Raw genomic sequence first — 19,514 nt, 5'->3', positions numbered from 1 at the left:
ACAGAAGATTTCCGAAGCCCAGCTTCCTAGAAGAGAAATACAGCGGCTTTCCATTCCTCAGCTTAGCTATTGCTGCACAGCACAGGCAGCGTTATACAAGGGGCTTGGCTTTATTTGAAGAGCACGGAGCAGTTCGTTCCACTCAAGGGTCAGGATAGCAGCCTTTGACTGGTGATGACTTTTCCCTCGCTATTTATGTGCCTAACCCACTTGTTCTTCCTGGTATTTTGCAAACATAGGCCATTTTCCGAAAAGCACTGCTTTTTAGCTTTTGTCTCCTTTCTCAGTGGATTCATATATGGACCCAGTTCGTTGTTACCATGTGGACTGGTTTCTACATTTCCGAGACTGGGAAGATATTTTATATTTCCTTTCCTTTTGCTGCGTGTAAGATGAAAAGCTTTAAAAGCTGCTCCAGAAAGCACTCAGAGGAATCTGAAGTTTCCTGAGGAAAGAGCTGCTTTCCGAGTCACACCTGCCCAGTAAACACTTGTTCTCTTTTACCTGTTGTTTTAAATTGATTATCGAGTTGGCATTTTCTTTTGGTGGTTTGAGCCCACTTTTTTTTTTACACAGCTGCAGGTGATTTTGCACAATTGACATTTAGCAGGTGTCTTTTGTGGTGGTGGTTTCATGTAACGAATGCTCCAAAACCCAGGAAAAAGAAAAAATTCCCATAGATTAACTTGTCTATGTTTTTAAATTTTATTTCCAGAATAGTAGTGATTAAAACCTCTGGTAGTAATATTACTGCTTCTGTGCTAGTCTTGTAACAAGGAAGGCTTGAGTTAAAATACTGCAGGCAAGATCATTGTTTCAGAAAAACGTAGAAGTTTTTTCCTGGCGTTGCCGAGGAGATGGTCTGAAATGTGCTGCTGCTGCTGCACGTACGAATAGATGGACATTCTCTATCTTGGATTCTCTTGTCCATGTCATTTGGCTTTTTATGTATTTTCTAGAATTTGGGCTTTACATATTTTGTAGAATTTTGTATAAACTTTAAAAAAAATTTTTTTTAAAAACTAGTGTAGAGTTCAAAAAGTATTTTAGAGTAACTTTTTTTTCTCTGGGAGTGTAAGAGGACTTTGTAACTTTGTATAAGAACTTTAACTTTGACTAACAAAGTTACAGTCTGTCCTTTAATTGGAAAATTTTCATTTTGAAATATTAGACAATGCTTCTGGTGCTAACACGGAGGGGTATGCAATAACATCCATGAGTTACTTGCTTCAGGGCTAGATGCGGCATTTGAATTAAAGATTTTTCTGCTTCTGGGGAGAAAATTTTCCTGTTCTAATCAATATTTTCTTTCTTCCCCGTTTAGAGTTTCGCTTAATTCATGAGAACGTACGCTGCAGTTACACTTGCAGCACGCTCTTGGGGTGCTTTCCTGCAAACCTCTGCATCCTCACTTTATTCTTATTTTGGGAATTTGTGATGCGCTACTGAGCGCACGCACCTGTAGATCCAAATACAAATTCAGTCATGGACTGCATCACAGAGGGAAAGACCGCATTTAAATGCCGGTACAATATTTGTATTAGTTTTCTTTTTAATCACTTTAAAGTCAGCAGTGGAAAAATGTAACTGGCAGTCATTTCAAGAAGCACAGGGCTCACATAAGTATTGGGTCTACCCGTGGTGTGGTGGGCTCGGATTAATTCTTGTGTCCTCTACTCTGACCTTGACAGAACAGACCATTAATGTGTTGTCATAGGAAACCTGTTTCACACCTATTTTTTTTTTTAACCTGAGGAAGAAATTAATTTTTTTTCCCCCTGCACTTTAAATGAAATGCTTCTTGTTTTGTTCACATCCGCTTCTCACATTAGTAAATGAATCTGAGAACGGCATTTTTTGTTTGGAACCCCACTTAAACTGGTGATGGGTCCCTTTGCCTTTCCTCTCATAATCACGTATGTCATCTCTTACATCTTCCCCATTGTTTTTTTCCCCTTGTTTTGATATATCTGAGTTATTTAAGTACTCTTTGGATTGGTTTTATCCCATTTCTTCCTGTTGACTTCTCTCCCTTTCTTTGTTAGGTTTTATCGCACAAAATCCCTGGTAAGTTTTCAACACCATCTTTTCCCTGTCTCTCTGTTCGATCATGTGGGAAGAGCTTTACTATTTGATCCATTCACGTGCTTATGGAATTTAAAATGATACATGGGGATGCGTGGTATTTTGGAGAGCTTCATAGATATTTGTACGGCCACGCTCTACAAAGCAGTTGCTTAATAGGGTGCCTATTTTTAGAATTGAAGCAGAAATAGAAATATTTGGGTTCTTCTGCTTCAGTAGGGACTCTAGTACTATCTTTAAATCTGAGAGGAATACATTTTCTTAAATTTCAGAATTAATAGGTGGCAGGAGAGGGGAGTGAGTCCACAGATGTGGTGGTGGTGATGCAGGAAATCATAGGAAAATAGGAGGAAATAAGAGTACTGGTGGTGCAGAAATTTGAAGTAAGAGCATGATAAAACATTCCTTGATTCTGTCTCTCGCCTGAGCTCAGCTTTTCTTTGCTGCTTGACTGAAATTTCAACGGAAGGTATTATCTCTGTTTCTGTAGCACTGTTCAAATCATTGTTTTGCTCCTGCATTTTAATTACAATTTTGTACTGAATTATTTTTTTTCAATTTTGCGGTGTTTCTTCTCATTAGCCCTGCCATCACCTCTAGATCAGACACGTTTGTAAGCCACCATATGATATTTATTACATGCTGGGTTTGTTGTTTTTCCTGATGTAGTTCATGGTCACTCTGCTCGTCACGTGTGTTTCTGTCTGTTCTCATGACTTACAGCCCTTTCCTATTTCAGTTGCTTGAAAATTGGTCCCTTATGCTTGAGATGAACATTCCCCAGCCTGCTCAGCCTCCCCTCTGCAGAGAGAGAGTTGTGCTTGGAAGCTTAGACCCATGCTGTGTGCTCTGCTTTCTGCCACCGCTTTACTTCAGCAGGCCTGCTCTTCCCTGGTTTGCTCAATCTTGCTGGTTTCGTAAAACGCAAAGAGCAATTTTAATGGCCTCAACCTCAATCTCCATATCCTTTCTTGGATCTCTCGTATTTGCTAATTGTCTGGCTGACACAAATCTTTTCCTAGAGTCTATACAAAGTTTGATTAAACTCTCTTATCCTTCCCATCCCACCCCTCACGCAACTGCTGTTTGCTTACCACCAAGAGCAGGTGCTCATGCAGTGTTTGCCCTACAACCAAAGAAAATAGTTTTTCTAACTTCTCTATACCTAAACTCTTTAGTTCTTTGCTTAAGGTGGTAATGGGCTCATACTTACGGGATGCTCTGTATTGGTAAACTGGTTATCAAAATTAGCTCATGTGGATTTTTTGGTTGGCAAGGAGGACAACAATTTTCCTGTAAACTTGCTGTCCCTGAAGGTGAGGATCTGGCTGGACGAGTGTTCTGGGGCTGGCCAGATGAACGTGGCTGTTTCAAAAAGTAATTAACTTGTCTGATGGAGAAGAGAGTCAATAGCACCTCTCCTGTCAATGGGATGTAAAAGAGTAGGCTCCTGCCCTGTAGTCTCAGCCATAAAAACACATCGAAACCTATTCTTTCAATGAAGGAAGACCAAGTTGAATGAAAGATCTCGGTAGTCCTTCTGTGTTGGGTGTTTTTATTAAAAGATTCGGGTTCACTTGGGAGTAAGGGTGTATCAAGTTACAGACAAGTAAAAGACTTCTTGTAACTTCTTTTTGCTGGGATCCACTAAATTTTTTTCTTAGGTTTTAGCATTGAGTGCGGAGAGTGGTGTCTGCTCCTGTGGCCAGGTGTGGTTTGAAGCTTGGATTGACCTCTAAACTAGGTATTTGGACTATGCTTTTCTCTTGCTATGGCCATAATTGTCAGCAGAATTTTAATGAACATCTAACAGGATGTTAAAGGAAATAAATACAGAAAAATGATTAATGATGGTTACTCTTAGCTTTTCTGGAAGTATTTGTTTCTCTTCCCTGAGTTGGGAGCTAAATATTCCGATTCTACAGCTTACAACCTTGACTGACATTATGATTACTTCTTTTTTCTTTTTTTTTTTTTTTTTTTTGACATTCCTTCTTCCATTACTTACTGCAGTATTCAGTAAAAATATCAAACTTTGTCTGGCTTGGCTTTGTGGTGTGTCTCACAGGTGTGAGAAGCAAAGACTTGACAAAAGTCTGCAGGTGGAAAGGCTGGGGATTTTGACACCTTGATGGCAGTGAGTGAATGCAGCAGTCAACATTTCCAATAATTAGTGAATAAAAGTAGTTTCTTAAGTATGTGTTTAAAAAAACCAAAACCTCACTGAAGCTACTCTGGGATCTTAAGTGCATCTTAAAACCACAACACTTAGGAGAAGCTGAGCTTCAGGCAGCAGTTTTTAACACGTGCCCCACTTTGTTCTCGATTCATAAAACGCAGGCGTCTGCTCTGAGTAGTTACTTTTGAGCTAAACTGTCATTGTGAGGCTCCAAATGGTTTGACATTCTAATCAGATTCATCTTTTGTTTAAAAAAAAAAATAGTTGGTGGTACAGGCTTTGAGCAGACTCCAAAACACCTGTTCAGTTCATGTTTGGAGGACTTGACTGAGAACATCTTATCCCGAAAAGTGTGAGCTTTCACATTATTTTTTTGTTCGTTTGTTTTTTTAGTTTTACAAAAAAACCCCACAACCGTGCTGCCCAGCAAGCTGATTCTGTACCCATACATAAAGCCACAAATCTGTGGGAACTGCAGACTACTGATTGATAAAATCATTGAATTTCTCATCTTTCAATTTGCACTATTTCTTCCCTTGGAGAAAGTTGCTCTATTCCTTGACACGGCTGTTCTCTCCCCTTTTCTATACGGAATTATTTAGCAATTACCGAGCTGCATTAGACTGGAGATCAGTCTCGTCTGATGGCATAAGGCAGTAAACTCTCATTAGAGGCAGCGCAAGCTCTTGCAGAAAACAAGCAACAGAAAATTACCGGGCAGTTTTTCTCTGAGAGAGCGGGGGTTTTTGGCTCCTGTCAGCTGCTTATGTTATGAAGCATGAGAAGTTTTCTGACCATTGCTGTTCATTTTTAATGTTTCTTGTACAACGCTTATTTTTAATATAATAACTGTAAATGCCATTGTAAATAAATATTTTCTGTCAATGAAAAGCAAGTGTGTTGCTGCTTTCCAAGTAGGCTGGCTAATTTTTGAACAGAAAAGAACAGCTGGTCCCAGCTGCTTTACAGATAATGTAACCAGCTAAATAAAATAAATAAATAAATAAAAAAAAATTCTACCTTTTGCAATTTAAAAAAGCCCTCTTAATTCTCTGATGAATACCTGCAAAGGAATTAAAAGTAATACACCACGAGACTTTTAATAGATAACTGTGCAAAGTAGAATCCAGCTGCTTTCCATAAATAATTTAACTCTAACTGTGATAAAAACCTGCTTTTGTCCTTGAATTCAGCTGCCGTTACTGCCAACCACTAGCACATATCTATCTATCTATATATTGAATAAGAAGGTGTTGGACAGTTTTAAGGTGATGCATCTTCCCCTTTTATACTTTCTGCCCTATTTTTCCTGTTATTTCTCTTGAGCTAGCTCTGAGCTGCCTGATGGCTTTCTGTTTAAGATTAATAATGACTCGTTAATTAGAAATAATGACTACTGTATGGCACTACGCATTGTGCTGCGTTTTAAAGCATCATCACATAGGTGAACTCTCTGTGGCAGAGATGCACTTAATGTTTTACTTAGGTTTTTTTGATTAAGTGCATGAAAGTGGTGGTAAGTTGGAAAATCTGGACACTGATTAAGCAAAATTGGTGAAAACATTGGAATATTTTTCATACGAAAATAACCTTGTGTTGGTAATTATCTGTGATCACTCTAGATATGACTTAACTATGTCTTACGATTAGAAGTTGTGAAACGTGCGTGCTGAGGTGATTTTCATCTAGTTCTCACTTCAAGGGGGTGTTAAACAGCTCTTGGCCTGGTGCAGGTGCGGATCCTGTTACTCTGCTGTTGCACAACCTGCTGTCAAACTTGCTTTCTCTCTGTGTTCTACAGCACATACAGGAAATAACGTGATTGGGCGTGGGGAGTGATAGTGCTGAAAAATAATTACAGGAGGTAGGAAACAACAAATATGTCTAAAAGGAAAGGTGTCTCTATAGTGTTTGGAGGCTCAAGCATGAACATAATTAAAAAAAAAAAAAAGCCAAACAACAAAACCTGACACCACAAATCTAAAAGAGTAGACACTTTCAGTTGTGTAATTTTTTTGCTTCTGTTCAAAGCAACGCACTTCAGGTTTGGGAGGCGCTCAGCATTCTACCTCACTGAAGAATTTAAACGTTGTCTTTAAGCTGAACACGTGAGTAGTCCCGTTAGTTAAAGGCTGAACCCTTCATGACCCAGCTCCCACATAGGCTGGGACCCGGCTGCATTTATTCCCCTTCCTATAAGCCCTTACAGAGGGGTCGTCATTGAATTCCAACAGACGTAAAGAATTCAGATTGCTACATGCCGTTACTGGTAACAAGATTTTTTTTTCCGTGATTCTTTGTGGTGCGTTTGCCACTACGTGAGCTGCGCAAGCACACAAACAGCATTAAGCTCAAACGGGTTTTTTGCTAGGGTTTCAAGGCTTTGTAGCATTCGAACTGTGCGTGGAGTGGCGTAAGTTCTGTTGGGACTAGCACGTGCAAATTCTAACCTTGCTTATGGGAAACAAGTTTTGGGGGCTGAACACCTGTTCTGGGTTATCTCAGGGAGAAATCACTTTTTTTCCCATACACCTGTTTCATTAGTGTTTACTGATTATTATTTTTGGTTTTTAACCTTCTGATTTCACAGAAGATAAAAACAAACTCTCCTCTTATAAGAGCTTTTGTCTGGGAAGAAAACTTAGTATAATTATAGAACTGTTAAAAAAAAAAAGGGGTATTTGTAAACAAGGCTTGATTATGTTCTGTTCTGCTGCTGGTTTAGAGGAATGCTGATGGTGGAGGAGACATTCCCTGTGGGTGGGTTAAATTCCAGCAGTCTCTGTTTAGTTTAATACCATGTTTAATAAGCTAGCAGAGAGCTAGAAAGAGACGGCGAGCAAATAAAGGAAAATAAAACTTGAGTTTACGGGGCAGAGGTCTGAAAGTATGGTGGGAGGCATTGTTCTTAATCCACTGCAGACTGAAAAGAATTTTTAGCTTAATTTCTTAGTCCCCAGCCTCCCACATTAACACTAAAAAGTGAGGGCGTGCTGTGTATCTGCTGAGGGAGGGTTTCTGCGGTATTCAGTCTCGGAGTGGAGAACAGGTGGTGAAAGAGCCCATAGGAAAGTTTCTGAGAGGAGAAGAGTTCACATAATGTGACGGGGCAAAGGACACTGCATTACTGGAATTAAAATATATTCCTACCCTTGTTGGAACCGGGTCAGTGTTAGCAAAACAGTGCCTAGGTTCTTGTAGATGTGAGGTATTCAGTTCCTAAGTGAGCTTTGCACGGAAGCGGGGAATTGCCAGGGGAATGGGTAACCATCCGATAACGTTTTTAAAGCCTTCCATAAAAATGGAACGGGCAGAATAATCCAATTTGCCTAGTAAGGCTGGAAGCAGCCAACAAAGTCTAAGGGAATTATGTAGAAAACTTGGAACATCTTACTGCTAACGTGGTGGTTTTCCATCATCTTTGACTTGCAGGTCAAAGACCCGATGTCTCTTCGCAGACCCCTTGGAAATAGTCCCCCGCCAAGGGCCTGTGCTTTTATTTTGGGGTACAGGTTACAGGAAGGTGAACATTACTTGTGGTGGTGAAAAGGCTTTGAGTCTGACCAAGTGGAAGATACACAGCTCTAATTACGCCCTGTTGAAAACAGCATTAGAGAAGCATGTGTCTTTTTTAAAGTACAAGAAAATGCCTTAAGAGTGGCATCTCAGTATGCGTATACATACCGAAATAATTGCTGAGATGCATCTACAAATCGGACAATATCATCTATAAAATCCTCTTTCCATTGTATGTGACTTCAGAATGGGCCGTATTCCTAGGGGAAGGGACATAACAGAAAAAAAATGTAGCTACAGCAGTAAATCTGAGATGTATATAATTGATAGCTTATACGCAGTTATGTTATAAAATATGTAGATATGTTATAGACAGTAATAAAAAGACAGTGATCCAAACCAACTTTTTTTTTACACCATATGTTACATTCACTAAGTCGTATATGCAGAAACTGGGTGGGGGACGGAAATCAAGTCCTTCATTTGTGTACTTTTCTAGACTTGTGACATGCTGGATTTCATCAAACACAATTAGACACAAATCTTATGATGGCTTGTGATGCCTTTCACCAGCCAGAATTTCTGTTGAGTGTCTTTTAAAGAACAACCCTTCAGCTGGCTAGAGGTATTAACGATCAGTCTTCTAATTAATGGGGGTATGACGACAGCCACCCAGTTCAAAAATTTATTCTGCATATTATTAGTCAAATACTTTTGTATTTGAGCTTTTTAAAGATATGCTTGTTTTTAATTTATTTTTTTCTTTTATTTGTTTCTTCTTTTATTTCTCAGGTTAGAGAAAGTTGTAAATAAAACCGACAAGCGTTTTAGGGTATTGTTTTATGCTCGGACATTAACTCATGATTTTAAACCAGTTCAGTTTATTGGAAATCTTTACCTTCAGATTGCCAAGCAAAAGCTGTTTAGAGTTAGCAAATAAGGAATGCAAACTATGGAGATTTGCATGAATTAAGGTTTTCCGAGCGTCGTGCTTGGTGGCAGGGGTTCTGTACCAGAGGAGAGCCCAATTCCCGGGTCTTGGCCCAGGACTAGGAACTGGAAACAACTACCAAGTCAAATCCACCGTGCTGCTTTTTCTTTGGAGTTTCATTGTAAATGTATTTTCTGCATCATCCGTCTCATCACAGATGGTAGTATGTACGACTGTCCACAGAGAGAAGGAAAAGCAATACACAGTGTCAATCGCTCCAATTAAAAACAAGAGAAATTTAAAGAGGCCTGATGAGATGATGCTGTTGGGTTATCTTAGGTAGTTCTTCTGAGTTAGTTCGTCCCTTGGGAATAGTTTATTTAAAGCATATTTGTTGTAGGAAAGAATTTTTCTCTTGAGAAAGCTTTAGTGTGTTAGGAACCTTTAGCTAAGTGTATATGGTGATCCCATTTAGTGCAGAACTTGGTCTAAGAGGTACCTCTCAAGAGCAAGAGGGATCATTTTGATGAGAGGACAAAGGAGGCTCCCAGCTCCCCCCGTGATTGCCGTAGTGCAGAGCACGCTGGTTCAAAGATGACTCTCCGCAGGAAATGCCAGTTCTCTCTCTTTATAATGGTCTTGTTTTTAAATATGATAAGTTTCTTCTGATCCCAGTGGTCAGTTGTAATGCGCTGCTGCTGATAGCCTGCTGATAAATAGCTAGTGATTTATCTGCTCTGGTTATGAGCTCTGAGTGTTCTGGCATCTTTTACTGCCTTTGAGTGTTCTGGGGTCTGGGGCTACTGTGTAGTGACTATCTAACCTGGCTTCCGAGAAGGCCACCAGTCCCACCCATCCGGTGCTGTCCCGTCACCGTCGCTCCCTTCTGGAGACTTTCAGAGGATGGACGCTCCGGTTGCTGTGTTGCAGAGCATGGCTCTGAACTTGACCTGGGTTGCCCACTCTGAGCCTTTTTCCCCCTCGGGGGTACGTATTTGGTCTGGTTTCGCTCAGGTCAGGCCTTGAAGGAAAAGCTTCGGTCAGGCCTTTCGCAGGAGGAGGTGTCACCCAGGGAAGGCCTTCTTTCACCAGCAGAACTGGTTCCCTGGATGCAGTCTTACCCACCAAACCGAGTAGCCTGTTGTCTCTTGGCTTCTTCCCTCACTAATTGTCTTTATTCCAGGAACAGCAAGGCCAATGCAATTCCCGTCCCTGTGGGTAGGGGTTCTTTTTTTACAGTTTTGCTGGGCTTTGGTTTTTTCATATTTATGATAGCACTTGAGCATTCTACTCTGAACACACTTCCATACAGTTCAACCGGTTATTAACTAATGGAATGTTTCTTTATAAGGGCATATTGTTGCCTTTGAACTAAAATCCCCTGTCTTTCCCTGGGGGCTGCAGGATGGCATGTACCTACAGAACATCATCAGCTGAAAATCTGCAGTGAATTTCCTTCCACTGTGGAGGGAGATTGTTTTTCCTCTTGCTGCTGGCCAAATCCTTCCTCCCAAGTAAACACAGTGAGGCTCAGAGTTCAGCTTCGTGTGCCGGAGAGAGAGACTGAGTCAGAGCAAAGGCAGACGGACGGTGCCTTTCATCTCTTTCTGCATCGGAAGAGCCAGAGGAGGGAAACGATAGCATCTCGAGGTGCCCCTCCGTTGGCAGGACAGACCCCAGAGCTGTCCCTTCTGAGCACATTTGTTGTCTTTGCAACCTGAGGATCCTGCTCCTCGTCCCCAGGACCCGGCGTGTTCCAAAGGCAGTTCTGCCTGCTGTGGCTGTGGGAGGAGCGTTGGGTTTCTTCATCCGTATCGGCAGTCAGCCCTTACAGTGTTCCCTGTGCACTCACCAAAGCGGTACTCCTTTCTTCTCAGGTCAGGAATCTTTTCCCTGTCCGGTCTTTCCTCTGGAGAAGAGGAAAGTTGCGCTCGTTTGATGGAGAGAGTCATCTGTGTGTTAACATTATGCTTTTATTTTAAGACAGAAGTTGTATTGCCTATTCTAATTTGATTTTTCTCTGGCTTCATAGATATTAATTTTTAATGTCTTGTCGAACTGAGGCTGCTTGAAGGTACGTGTTCCACCACGTAGTGAAGCAGTGCCTGTGGGAGCCGTCTGACTTTGATGGGAACCCTTTGTCTTTCCTGGAACACGCTACTGTTCTGACGTACCATTGTATAATCCAGTGCCTTTATGTTGCAGACAGCCCACCCTTCCTCATCTTGCCTTTTTTTTTTTTTTTTTTTTTTCTTGATTTACTGCACGCTGCCTCATTTTCTGGCATTGACTATTGCTGTCAGCTTTCCCTTGAAGTGGGCTGGCATGGAGAGGGATTGGAGAAAGAAATTATCGTTCGTTATTCCTTCTCTAAATCCCCGTAGCTCAGCTCAGAAACCTCATTTTGCTGAGTAGCAGGAACAGGCATTTCTTCTTGACAGATTTTTGATCACCTGAGCAGCGCTGATTTATCTGTCAAGATCAATCAGCCTGTTTAAAATGAAATGATATCACGAGGTTTTTTTTTTTCCCTCTCCTAACTCTTGGGCGTTAGAAAAATCCGAATCCCTCTGACCTGATAAGAGGTTACATCTCATAAGATTTCTTTTCATCATATGCAGAGTTTCCAGATGCATCATTTCATTTCTTTGCTTATTTTCTGACAGGAGAGCAAAAGGGTCGTACTGGTATTATAGGAACAAATATGTATTTGCCTTCTGTTTCTACAATATTTCGCAGAAAGCGAAGTGTCACAGTGTCATTTCCCATACTGCGTCCATACGAATGCTTCGTCAGTGTCACATTTGAAATACTGGATAATAGTATAGGGCCAAAGCCTAAAGAAAAGTACTGCTTTGAGCAGAAACTTCTTAAAAGTATTTTCATGTTGGTGAAGTGAGCTTGGTTTGAGGGCGTAATCCCAAGAGAACTCACTCCCAGTGATTAGCGGGAAGGAATGCAACCTAAATAACTCGTAAAACTTTGCATTTAGTTTGATTTTTATGTTTTGTGACCTGTGCTCTGTGACGTTTTTCGTTCAGTTTTATGTTACAGTTATAAGGTGTGCACCCTTTAATTTTTCTTTTCAGTGTCCGTGAAATCTCAATATGAGCAATTTTTATCTTCCGCACAGGGCATGGAGCAGATGTGAAATGTGTTGACTGGCATCCAACAAAAGGGTTAGTTGTATCGGGAAGTAAAGATAGCCAACAGCCCATCAAGTTCTGGGATCCAAAGACTGGCCAGAGCCTTGCCACACTGTAAGTTCTTGCCCACGGACTTTGATTTGCTCAAATACAAGCTAAGTTCATGAAATAATATTTCATGAAATAGTATTTCAAATTTATTGTAATTCCCTTCTTAGCTTTTTGCCTCACATCTTTTCACCGTACACAATTGTTTCAAATATAAAGCCAGGTCCTTAGCTGTGCCAGACAATCTAGAGGTTAGATGAAATCAAGTCTATACTTGTGACTTTAATATTCCTTATTTAAATTTACTTTGTCCTTCCCATAGACCTCCTAGTCACACATTTCTCAATTGGAGAACAGAACTGAGATATGGAAACAGAGATGAGGTGTTTCATGTGGCTGATGAAGAATTCCTTATGCCGCAGTAGAAGCGTGCACAGTGACTGAATGCTGTCTCGGCAGCACTGCCAGTTATCATAGAATCACAGACTGGTTTGGGTTGGAAGGGACCTTAGAGACCACCCAGTGCCACCCCCTGCCCTGGGCAGGGACACCTCCCACCAGACCAGGTTGCTCCAAGCCCCGTCCAACCTTGAACCCCTCCAGGGATGGGGCAGCCACAGCTGCTCTGGGCAACCTGGGCCAGGGGCTCACCACCCTCACAGCAAAGAATTTCTGCCTCAGATCTCATCTCAGTCTCCCCTCTTTCAGTGTAAAACCCTTCCCCCTCATTCCATGGCTCCCCTCCCTGATCCAGAGTCCCTCCCCAGCTCTCCTGGAGCCCCTTTAGGGACTGGAAGGGGCTCTAAGGGCTCCCTGGAGCCTTCTCTTCTCCAGGCTGAACAACTGTCTTAGCCTGTCTTTGTAGCAGAGGGGCTCCAGCCCTCTGATACCTTCATGGCCCTCCTCCAGACCCTCTCCAACAGCTCTGTGTCCTTCTGCTGTTGGTGCCCCAAAGCTGGAGGCAGCACTGCAGGGGGGTCTCCCCCGAGCAGAGCAGAGGGGCAGAATCCCCCCCCTCGCCCTTCTGCCCACGCTGCTAGAGATGCAGCCCAGGCTGCGGTTGGCCTTCTGGGCTGCAAGTGCGCATTGCCAGCTCATGTTGAGCTTCTCATCAACCAAGACCCCCAAGTCCTTCTCCTCGGGGCTGCTCTCCATCGATTCTCCGCTCTGAAGTACAAAAGAACAGGTTTAAAGCACGGGGCCTTTGCACAGAAAGCCACAGTGTTCTGGTTTAGTAGCCTGAACTACTTTGGTATTGACCTGAATATTTGGGGCTGGTGAACGATCGCGGGGGGTTTTGTGTGTCTGAGAAACAAGTATCTGGGCAAACAGTCTGTCTGTCTCTGCTTGCAGACATGCTCATAAAAACACAGTGATGGAGGTGAAACTGAATCTGAATGGCAACTGGCTGCTGACAGCTTCTCGTGACCATCTCTGTAAGCTCTTTGACATTCGCAATCTGAAAGAAGAGCTTCAGGTCTTCAGGGGTCATAAGAAGGAGGCCACAGGTCAGAATTTGTTACGTTATGTGGATTTTTATTAATAAGTTTGGATTAAAAAAATAAAGTTTTCGCGGTCCTGATTTCCACTCATTAGAAATGTTAGCCTTATCCTTTCTGATTGTGGCTTGCTTTGTGTTTTAGCCGTGGCCTGGCATCCTGTTCATGAAGGGCTGTTCGCCAGCGGAGGATCTGATGGCTCTTTGTTGTTCTGGCACGTTGGGTACGTGGCGTTTTCATCAGCGCGTTGGAAAGATGTTGGTCGGATGTGTGAGCTATTATAGGAAACACAAAACGTACTTTTCACCTTTGAATCCATATTTAACATGCACGTTTATGGTATAGTTTTTCCCTATACCTGAGGAAGTTTGGAATATGCTTCATTTATGACTAAGTTTTCCGGCGCAGGTGTATTTTAAAATAGTCTGTTGTTGAGACGGTGATGAAGGGTTGAAACTCCTAGTTTCTTAGAGCTTGTTCGGAGATGTTGTAGCTATTTTGTTTCTAAATGTCAAATTAAAAATCCCTCCATCAGCAAATCCCCCATTAAGAACAACTGAGAGTGATCAGTTCACGCGACAGAAAAGTAACAGAGGCTTAAGTTTAGCGAAATATGGGATAGAGGAAGAGGAATAACGGAAAAGTGTTGTATTGTATTTGTAGCAGACACTCACCTGTGTGATGACTGGTTTTGTTTGGGTTTTTTTTTGGTTTTTGTTTTTTTTTTTAATGCATCAGGGTTGAGAAGGAGGTTGGTGGAATGGAAATGGCCCATGAGGGGATGATCTGGAGTCTGGCGTGGCATCCCCTTGGACACATTCTCTGCTCGGGCTCAAACGATCACACCAGGTATTTTCAAGTATTTAAAGGAAAGGTCTAAGGGAATGTATGTACATTTAGAAACCAGAAAGGTACATGGCATCAGTGAACACAGAGTAGATTGGGGTGGTTCTGATACGCAGCCGATGGGCAAAGCGGAGCGACAAACCCATCTGAATGGGAAGGCACTGCCATTTTACATTGAAAGGCAGAGTCCCTCCTCTTGTCCTTCATCTCGGGAAGCCTTAAAAAATGCTAGGATTTTGGGTTTACGTGAGCTTTGAAATCTCCTGAAGAAATTTTTAAAAAAGAGTTGTTGTAGTTTTTTGCTGAAGAAATATTCTCATCTCCACAGCATTTTTCCCCCCAGATCATCTGCTGGTCATGCCTGCCTTTTGACATTGCGGACACGTTTGGGGACGTGCAGTCTGTGCTTTTAGGTCGAACATGCTGTAAACATGGAGTATTTTAGAAGTGGAGACATTTTTGCGGGGGGGTGGTGCACGTATTGAAGAATATATTTGAATTGAGCGAGAAGTTTTGGAGGTGGACTAGAAATATTTCTGTCTGTTCGGGATCTGGTGTTGACGCCTTGTACTTACACCCCTTACACTTTGAAGCGTCTTCTGAATTGTAACTATGTAATTCAATATGATAGTTGTTGGGCTTTTATTTTTGATTTGAACCTCCCATTTAAGGTTCAGATCTAGCGCTGAACTTGATTTAGTAAGAGCCGAATCCGCATATCATCAAGATAACGTGCTAAAAATTAAAGAACTAATTAGATTAAAAGCAGTTAATATGCTTGACCCTGTATTGAGATCACGTATTTTCCTTTTGACAGCAAGTTTTGGACCAGAAATCGGCCTGGAGATAAAATGCGAGATCGTTACAACTTGAACCTGCTGCCTGGGATGTCAGAGGACGGTGTAGAATACGGTGAGGCCATTTCCCTCGGGAGGGGAGAAAGAGGGCTGGGGTCAGGAGCAAGCCTCGGTCGGTAGCTGACACTAAAGTGCAGCTTCTGGGTAAGAGGATGAAACATTATAGCGTTGGGGACTACCTAGACAAAGGTATTTTTTTTTGTTACGGGGATGATTTTACTCTGTGTTATCAGCGATCGCCATTCCGACGACAAGTTTTCTTTTGTTTCCGCAGCTCCCGGAGGTAAGAGCTGGCCTGGTGGTCACAGGAAGGAGGTTTGGCTCTCCCTCTGGCAAGATCTCCGGTTTACTTTTCTTCCCAAAAACTTCACGTGACTTCAAGACTTCCCACAGTCCTGCACTACAGCAGGAAAAATCTTTCAAATTCTTGAACTTGACTAAAACCTTAAAACTTTACCCCCCTCTTAAGGATTTGTCTCGGCAGTTTTAGGCTGCCCAGGGTTGCCCGTACCTATGCGATGCCTCAGCAACTTTTTCATTTCTGGGGTTGCATCTGTTTCTTCAGATTTTTTATTTGCTCTTTTGTGTTTGGGAGTCTTAATTAAGAGGCAGCACTTTAATCCAAATCAAGTTTTAAAATATATAGATTTGTTATAACAAAAATGGGAATGGCTATGGGTTATCATTTTTTCTGAGGTTCTACCCTAAATGCAACTTTCCTGAAAGGACACAGTTTTTGACCTTTTGGGGTGTATTTATGAATCTGAATTTGCAGTTCTTTTAATATCCTGTAATTCATGTATGGAATTAAGAAGTGACCCGCCAGTTGTGAAATATGTAATGATACCAATGGCAAAAGCATGTGAGAATCCAAAGGGGTAAAATGATAATGTAAAGAAAAATGTTCCAAGTATAATTATTTTTTTTTTCCCCGTAGACGATCTGGAACCCAACAGCCTAGCAGTTATTCCTGGGATGGGAATACCTGAACAGTTGAAAATAGCCATGGAGCAGGAGCAGATGGGTAAGTAGGAGCCATGGGGAAGCATTTTCCTGAGCCATCCCGATACTGTGTGACTTCTTTCATTCCTTTCCTATATTTTGGTCGCACAGATGCTTTTTTTTTTTTTCTGAAGTTCTGTATTGTGTGTATTTCCCGTGGAAAGAAGGAAGAGTTGAAAACCTCTTGGTCTCTCTTGCCGAACAAGCTGTAAAGAGAGTAACAGGGTTTCTCCGTAAAGCGGCGTTGCTCTGACTGTTTGTCTCCCTGGTGCTAAAGGGAAAGATGAGTCCAACGACATTGAAATGCGAATTCCAGGGCTGGATTGGGGAATGGAAGAAGTAATGCAAAAGGACCAAAAGAAGGTGCCGCAGAAAAAAGTGCCCTATGCAAAACCAATACCGGCACAGTTTCAGCAGGTAAGTACCCGATGCACAGCAAACGGGAGAACGACTTGTTTATTTTCCCAACTTCAAAAAGCGTGTGGCCGTTGAAATGTTTTGGATTTCTGGTATCAGCTCTTTAAGTCAACACCCAGTGAAAAAAATAATTTACCACAGTAGTTAGTTTGTTTACTATTTTAAATACCAAAATATTTGGTTAAATCCCGTGTATCTTGTATCTGTACCCGGAAAATGGGATGTTATACAGAAGTTCTATTCAGCATTGTTTTTAACTTCTGAATATCCGTATGACACAGCGCTGCAGCGTATCTTTTCCCAGAGCAGCAATATATTGCATACACGTTGTTCCACGGAATTCATCTTGTGTTTACTGCTCTTTATAGGCATGGATGCAGAATAAAGTTCCTTTGCCTCCCCCACCTGAGCCACTGAACGATAGGAAGGAAGATATCAAGCTGGAGGAGAAAAAGAAGACCCAAGCGGAGATTGAGCAGGAAATGGCAGCACTTCAGTACACGAACCCACAACTCTTGGAGGTGTGTACCTAAAGACAGTTACTTTAAAATGGGTAGCTTGCTTTTGCAGTATTTTTTTCACCTTTTTTCAAAAAAACCCCCATCTAATTGAATAGGATATTGGGTTTAATGCATGATGCTGTGAAAGCTGCGGTGAGGCCCCTGCATTTCAGTTATTGATACTGATCAATGGCTCTCTTTGGTTGTATTTCTGTTAAGCAGGGGAAAAGCACTAAGTCTTTCTAAACTCTTGAAAAATTAGATTATTGCTTCTGATTTTCAGTTGTTTCTTACATATTACTTCTGTGCTTAGTTGATTTTCTGGCTCTCTTTTTTTTGGGCAGCAATTGAAGATCGAGAGACTTGCACAAAAGCAAGCTGAGCAAGTGCAACCGCCACCTCCAGGAGGCTCGCTTCATGGACCCCAGCCTTTTCCAGGGCAAGGCCCAATGTCACAGATGCCTCAAGGATTTCAGCAGCCCCTTCCACCTCAGCAGATGCCAATGAATATGCCTCAGATGGGACCTCCTGGTCCACAAGGACAGTTCAGGCCTCCGGGATCCCAAGGACAAATGGGGCCTCAAGGTCCTCCGTTACACCAAGGAGCTGGAGGTCCACAAGGATTTATGGGACCACAAGGACCTCCAGGCCCCCAAGGGCCTCCACAAGGAATGCCACGGCCTCAGGATTTACATGGACACCAAGGAATGCAGAGACATCCTGGCCCTCATGGGCCAATGGGACCTCCAGGTCCACAGGGTAACGCTGGCCCACAAGGCCACTTGGGACCACAGGGTCTACCTGGGTCTCAGACTCATTTAGGACCTCAGGGTCCACCTGGCCCACAAAGTCACTTGGGTCCTCAAGGTCCCCCTGGTGGTCAAGGAATGCAAGGGCCACCCGGTCCCCGAGGAATGCAAGGACCTCTTCCTCATGGCATGCAAGGAGCTCCAGGATCTCAAGGGATGCAGGGCCCTATATCTCAAGGGCCTTTGATGGGACTTAATCCAAGAGGGATGCAGGGTCCACCAGGACCCAGAGATAACCAGGGACCTACTCCACAAGGGATGATGATGGGTCATCCGCAAGAAATGAGAGGTCCTCATATGCAAAGTGGTTTACTAGGACACGGTCCCCAGGAGATGAGGGGCCTGCAGGGACCCCCGCCTCAAGGTACAATGTTAGGACCGCCACAAGAATTGCGTGGGCCACCAGGTCCACAAGGCCAGCAGGGACCTCCGCAGGGCTCTTTAGTAGGGCCTCAAGGAAACATGCAAGGACCTCAGGGACAACCGAACCCTTCCAGGGGGCCGCACCCTGCCCAGGGCCCTCTGCCCTTCCAGCAGCAGAAAACGCCTCTGTTGGGTGATGGGCCTCGTCCCCCGTTTAATCAGGTACGTGTCGGCCTGCGCAGCAAGAAGAGTGTTTCGAACATAGGAATGATAACGTCACGCAGTAGAAATGCAAAGCAAGAGCTGAGGGGCTGGAGGACTGGTATGCTTGCAAGACCGAGGCCTCGGGAAAAATTACATGGTAACGGAAAGAGTTCCATAGTTTGGAAACAGCAGAGGTAACTGTAGAAAAGGGATTCTAGGAAATACTGGTACAGGAATCAGTCTGCTATGAAAATACGGGACCTTAAGAGAAACTCCAGTGTTCTTAATTTAAAGACACTGGACTGCCTGAAACAGGGAATTTCCTGGGGAGTCGGTAAGCACTAATACAAGTTGAATTCAAGCAAACCGAACATCGGAAAACTTGGATGTATTAATTAAAGCAAGTTACTGCCGACTCTCAGTTGTCCCAGCGTAGTTAAGCTGAACAATGGGATGAATTTACCATAGGAGCTGACACACCTGGGATCGGCTGAGGTCTGGTTGAACTTTCCAGTTCGAAGCAAGCGCAGAGGAGCAGAGCTCTCCTGCTCCCTGCCTTGGTACAGAAATCATTCAGCCACCTTTGTGCTGCCTGGAGCAGGAGTTCAGAGATTGGCGTCGAACACCGCTAACTCGTTACTGCACCATTTGCCGAGGAGAGGGAGCAGAGGGTTGTGTGGGACCAGCCCAGGCCGTGTGGTGACCACCGCGCTGCCCAAGGGATGTCCCTGTGCCACCCCGGCACTGGGCTCCAGGAGGGCTCACCACCTCTGGCGCTTAGCCGAGCTGGAATGCTGGGGAGTGTGGCTCATAGACACACCAATTAATTCTGCAGGAATCACGTCAAGTTTGATTAAGTCTGGTCCAGTACCAGGTGCAACCAGCTCTGCCCTCCTCAGCATCCGATTCCTCCTTCCCATCCACCTCTCCGTTCATTAGCTCTTACAAGTTCCTAGTTTTACGGCACTGATTCCATACTTAAAATTTCTCTTGATTTGTCTCCAGCTTCAAGGTGAATTTTGAAAGGGATATTTGGAAAAAAAAAATTCTACTGATTCCATTTTTAAAAAAAATTAGTCTTTTTTTTTTCTTAAGGGGAATGAACTCTGTGA

At 43.0% G+C, this 19,514-nt stretch overlaps 1 protein-coding gene across 8 annotated transcripts in view; it reads left to right on the top strand.

The window, feature by feature from the left end:
- The window catches only part of WDR33 (WD repeat domain 33), a 71,129-nt gene that overhangs the window by 39,029 nt on the left and 12,586 nt on the right, over nucleotides 1-19,514 (top strand). For 4 of the 8 annotated variants that reach the window (XM_054207427.1, XM_054207428.1, XM_054207430.1 and 1 more), the window contains exons 8-16: nucleotides 11,845-11,971; nucleotides 13,259-13,413; nucleotides 13,549-13,627; nucleotides 14,143-14,253; nucleotides 15,068-15,162; nucleotides 16,045-16,131; nucleotides 16,387-16,526; nucleotides 16,895-17,047; nucleotides 17,371-18,420. In XM_054207427.1, coding sequence (XP_054063402.1) covers nucleotides 11,845-11,971; nucleotides 13,259-13,413; nucleotides 13,549-13,627; nucleotides 14,143-14,253; nucleotides 15,068-15,162; nucleotides 16,045-16,131; nucleotides 16,387-16,526; nucleotides 16,895-17,047; nucleotides 17,371-18,420 — 1,997 coding nt within the window. The other 4 variants (XM_054207431.1, XM_054207432.1, XM_054207435.1 and 1 more) reach the window with 4 other exon arrangements.

Source organism: Rissa tridactyla, chromosome 6 (genome assembly GCF_028500815.1).
Source record: "Rissa tridactyla isolate bRisTri1 chromosome 6, bRisTri1.patW.cur.20221130, whole genome shotgun sequence".
NCBI classification, from domain to species: domain Eukaryota; kingdom Metazoa; phylum Chordata; class Aves; order Charadriiformes; family Laridae; genus Rissa; species Rissa tridactyla.
The sequence above is the reverse complement of the archived record's forward strand: the minus strand, read 5'-3'. Positions and strand labels throughout refer to the sequence as shown.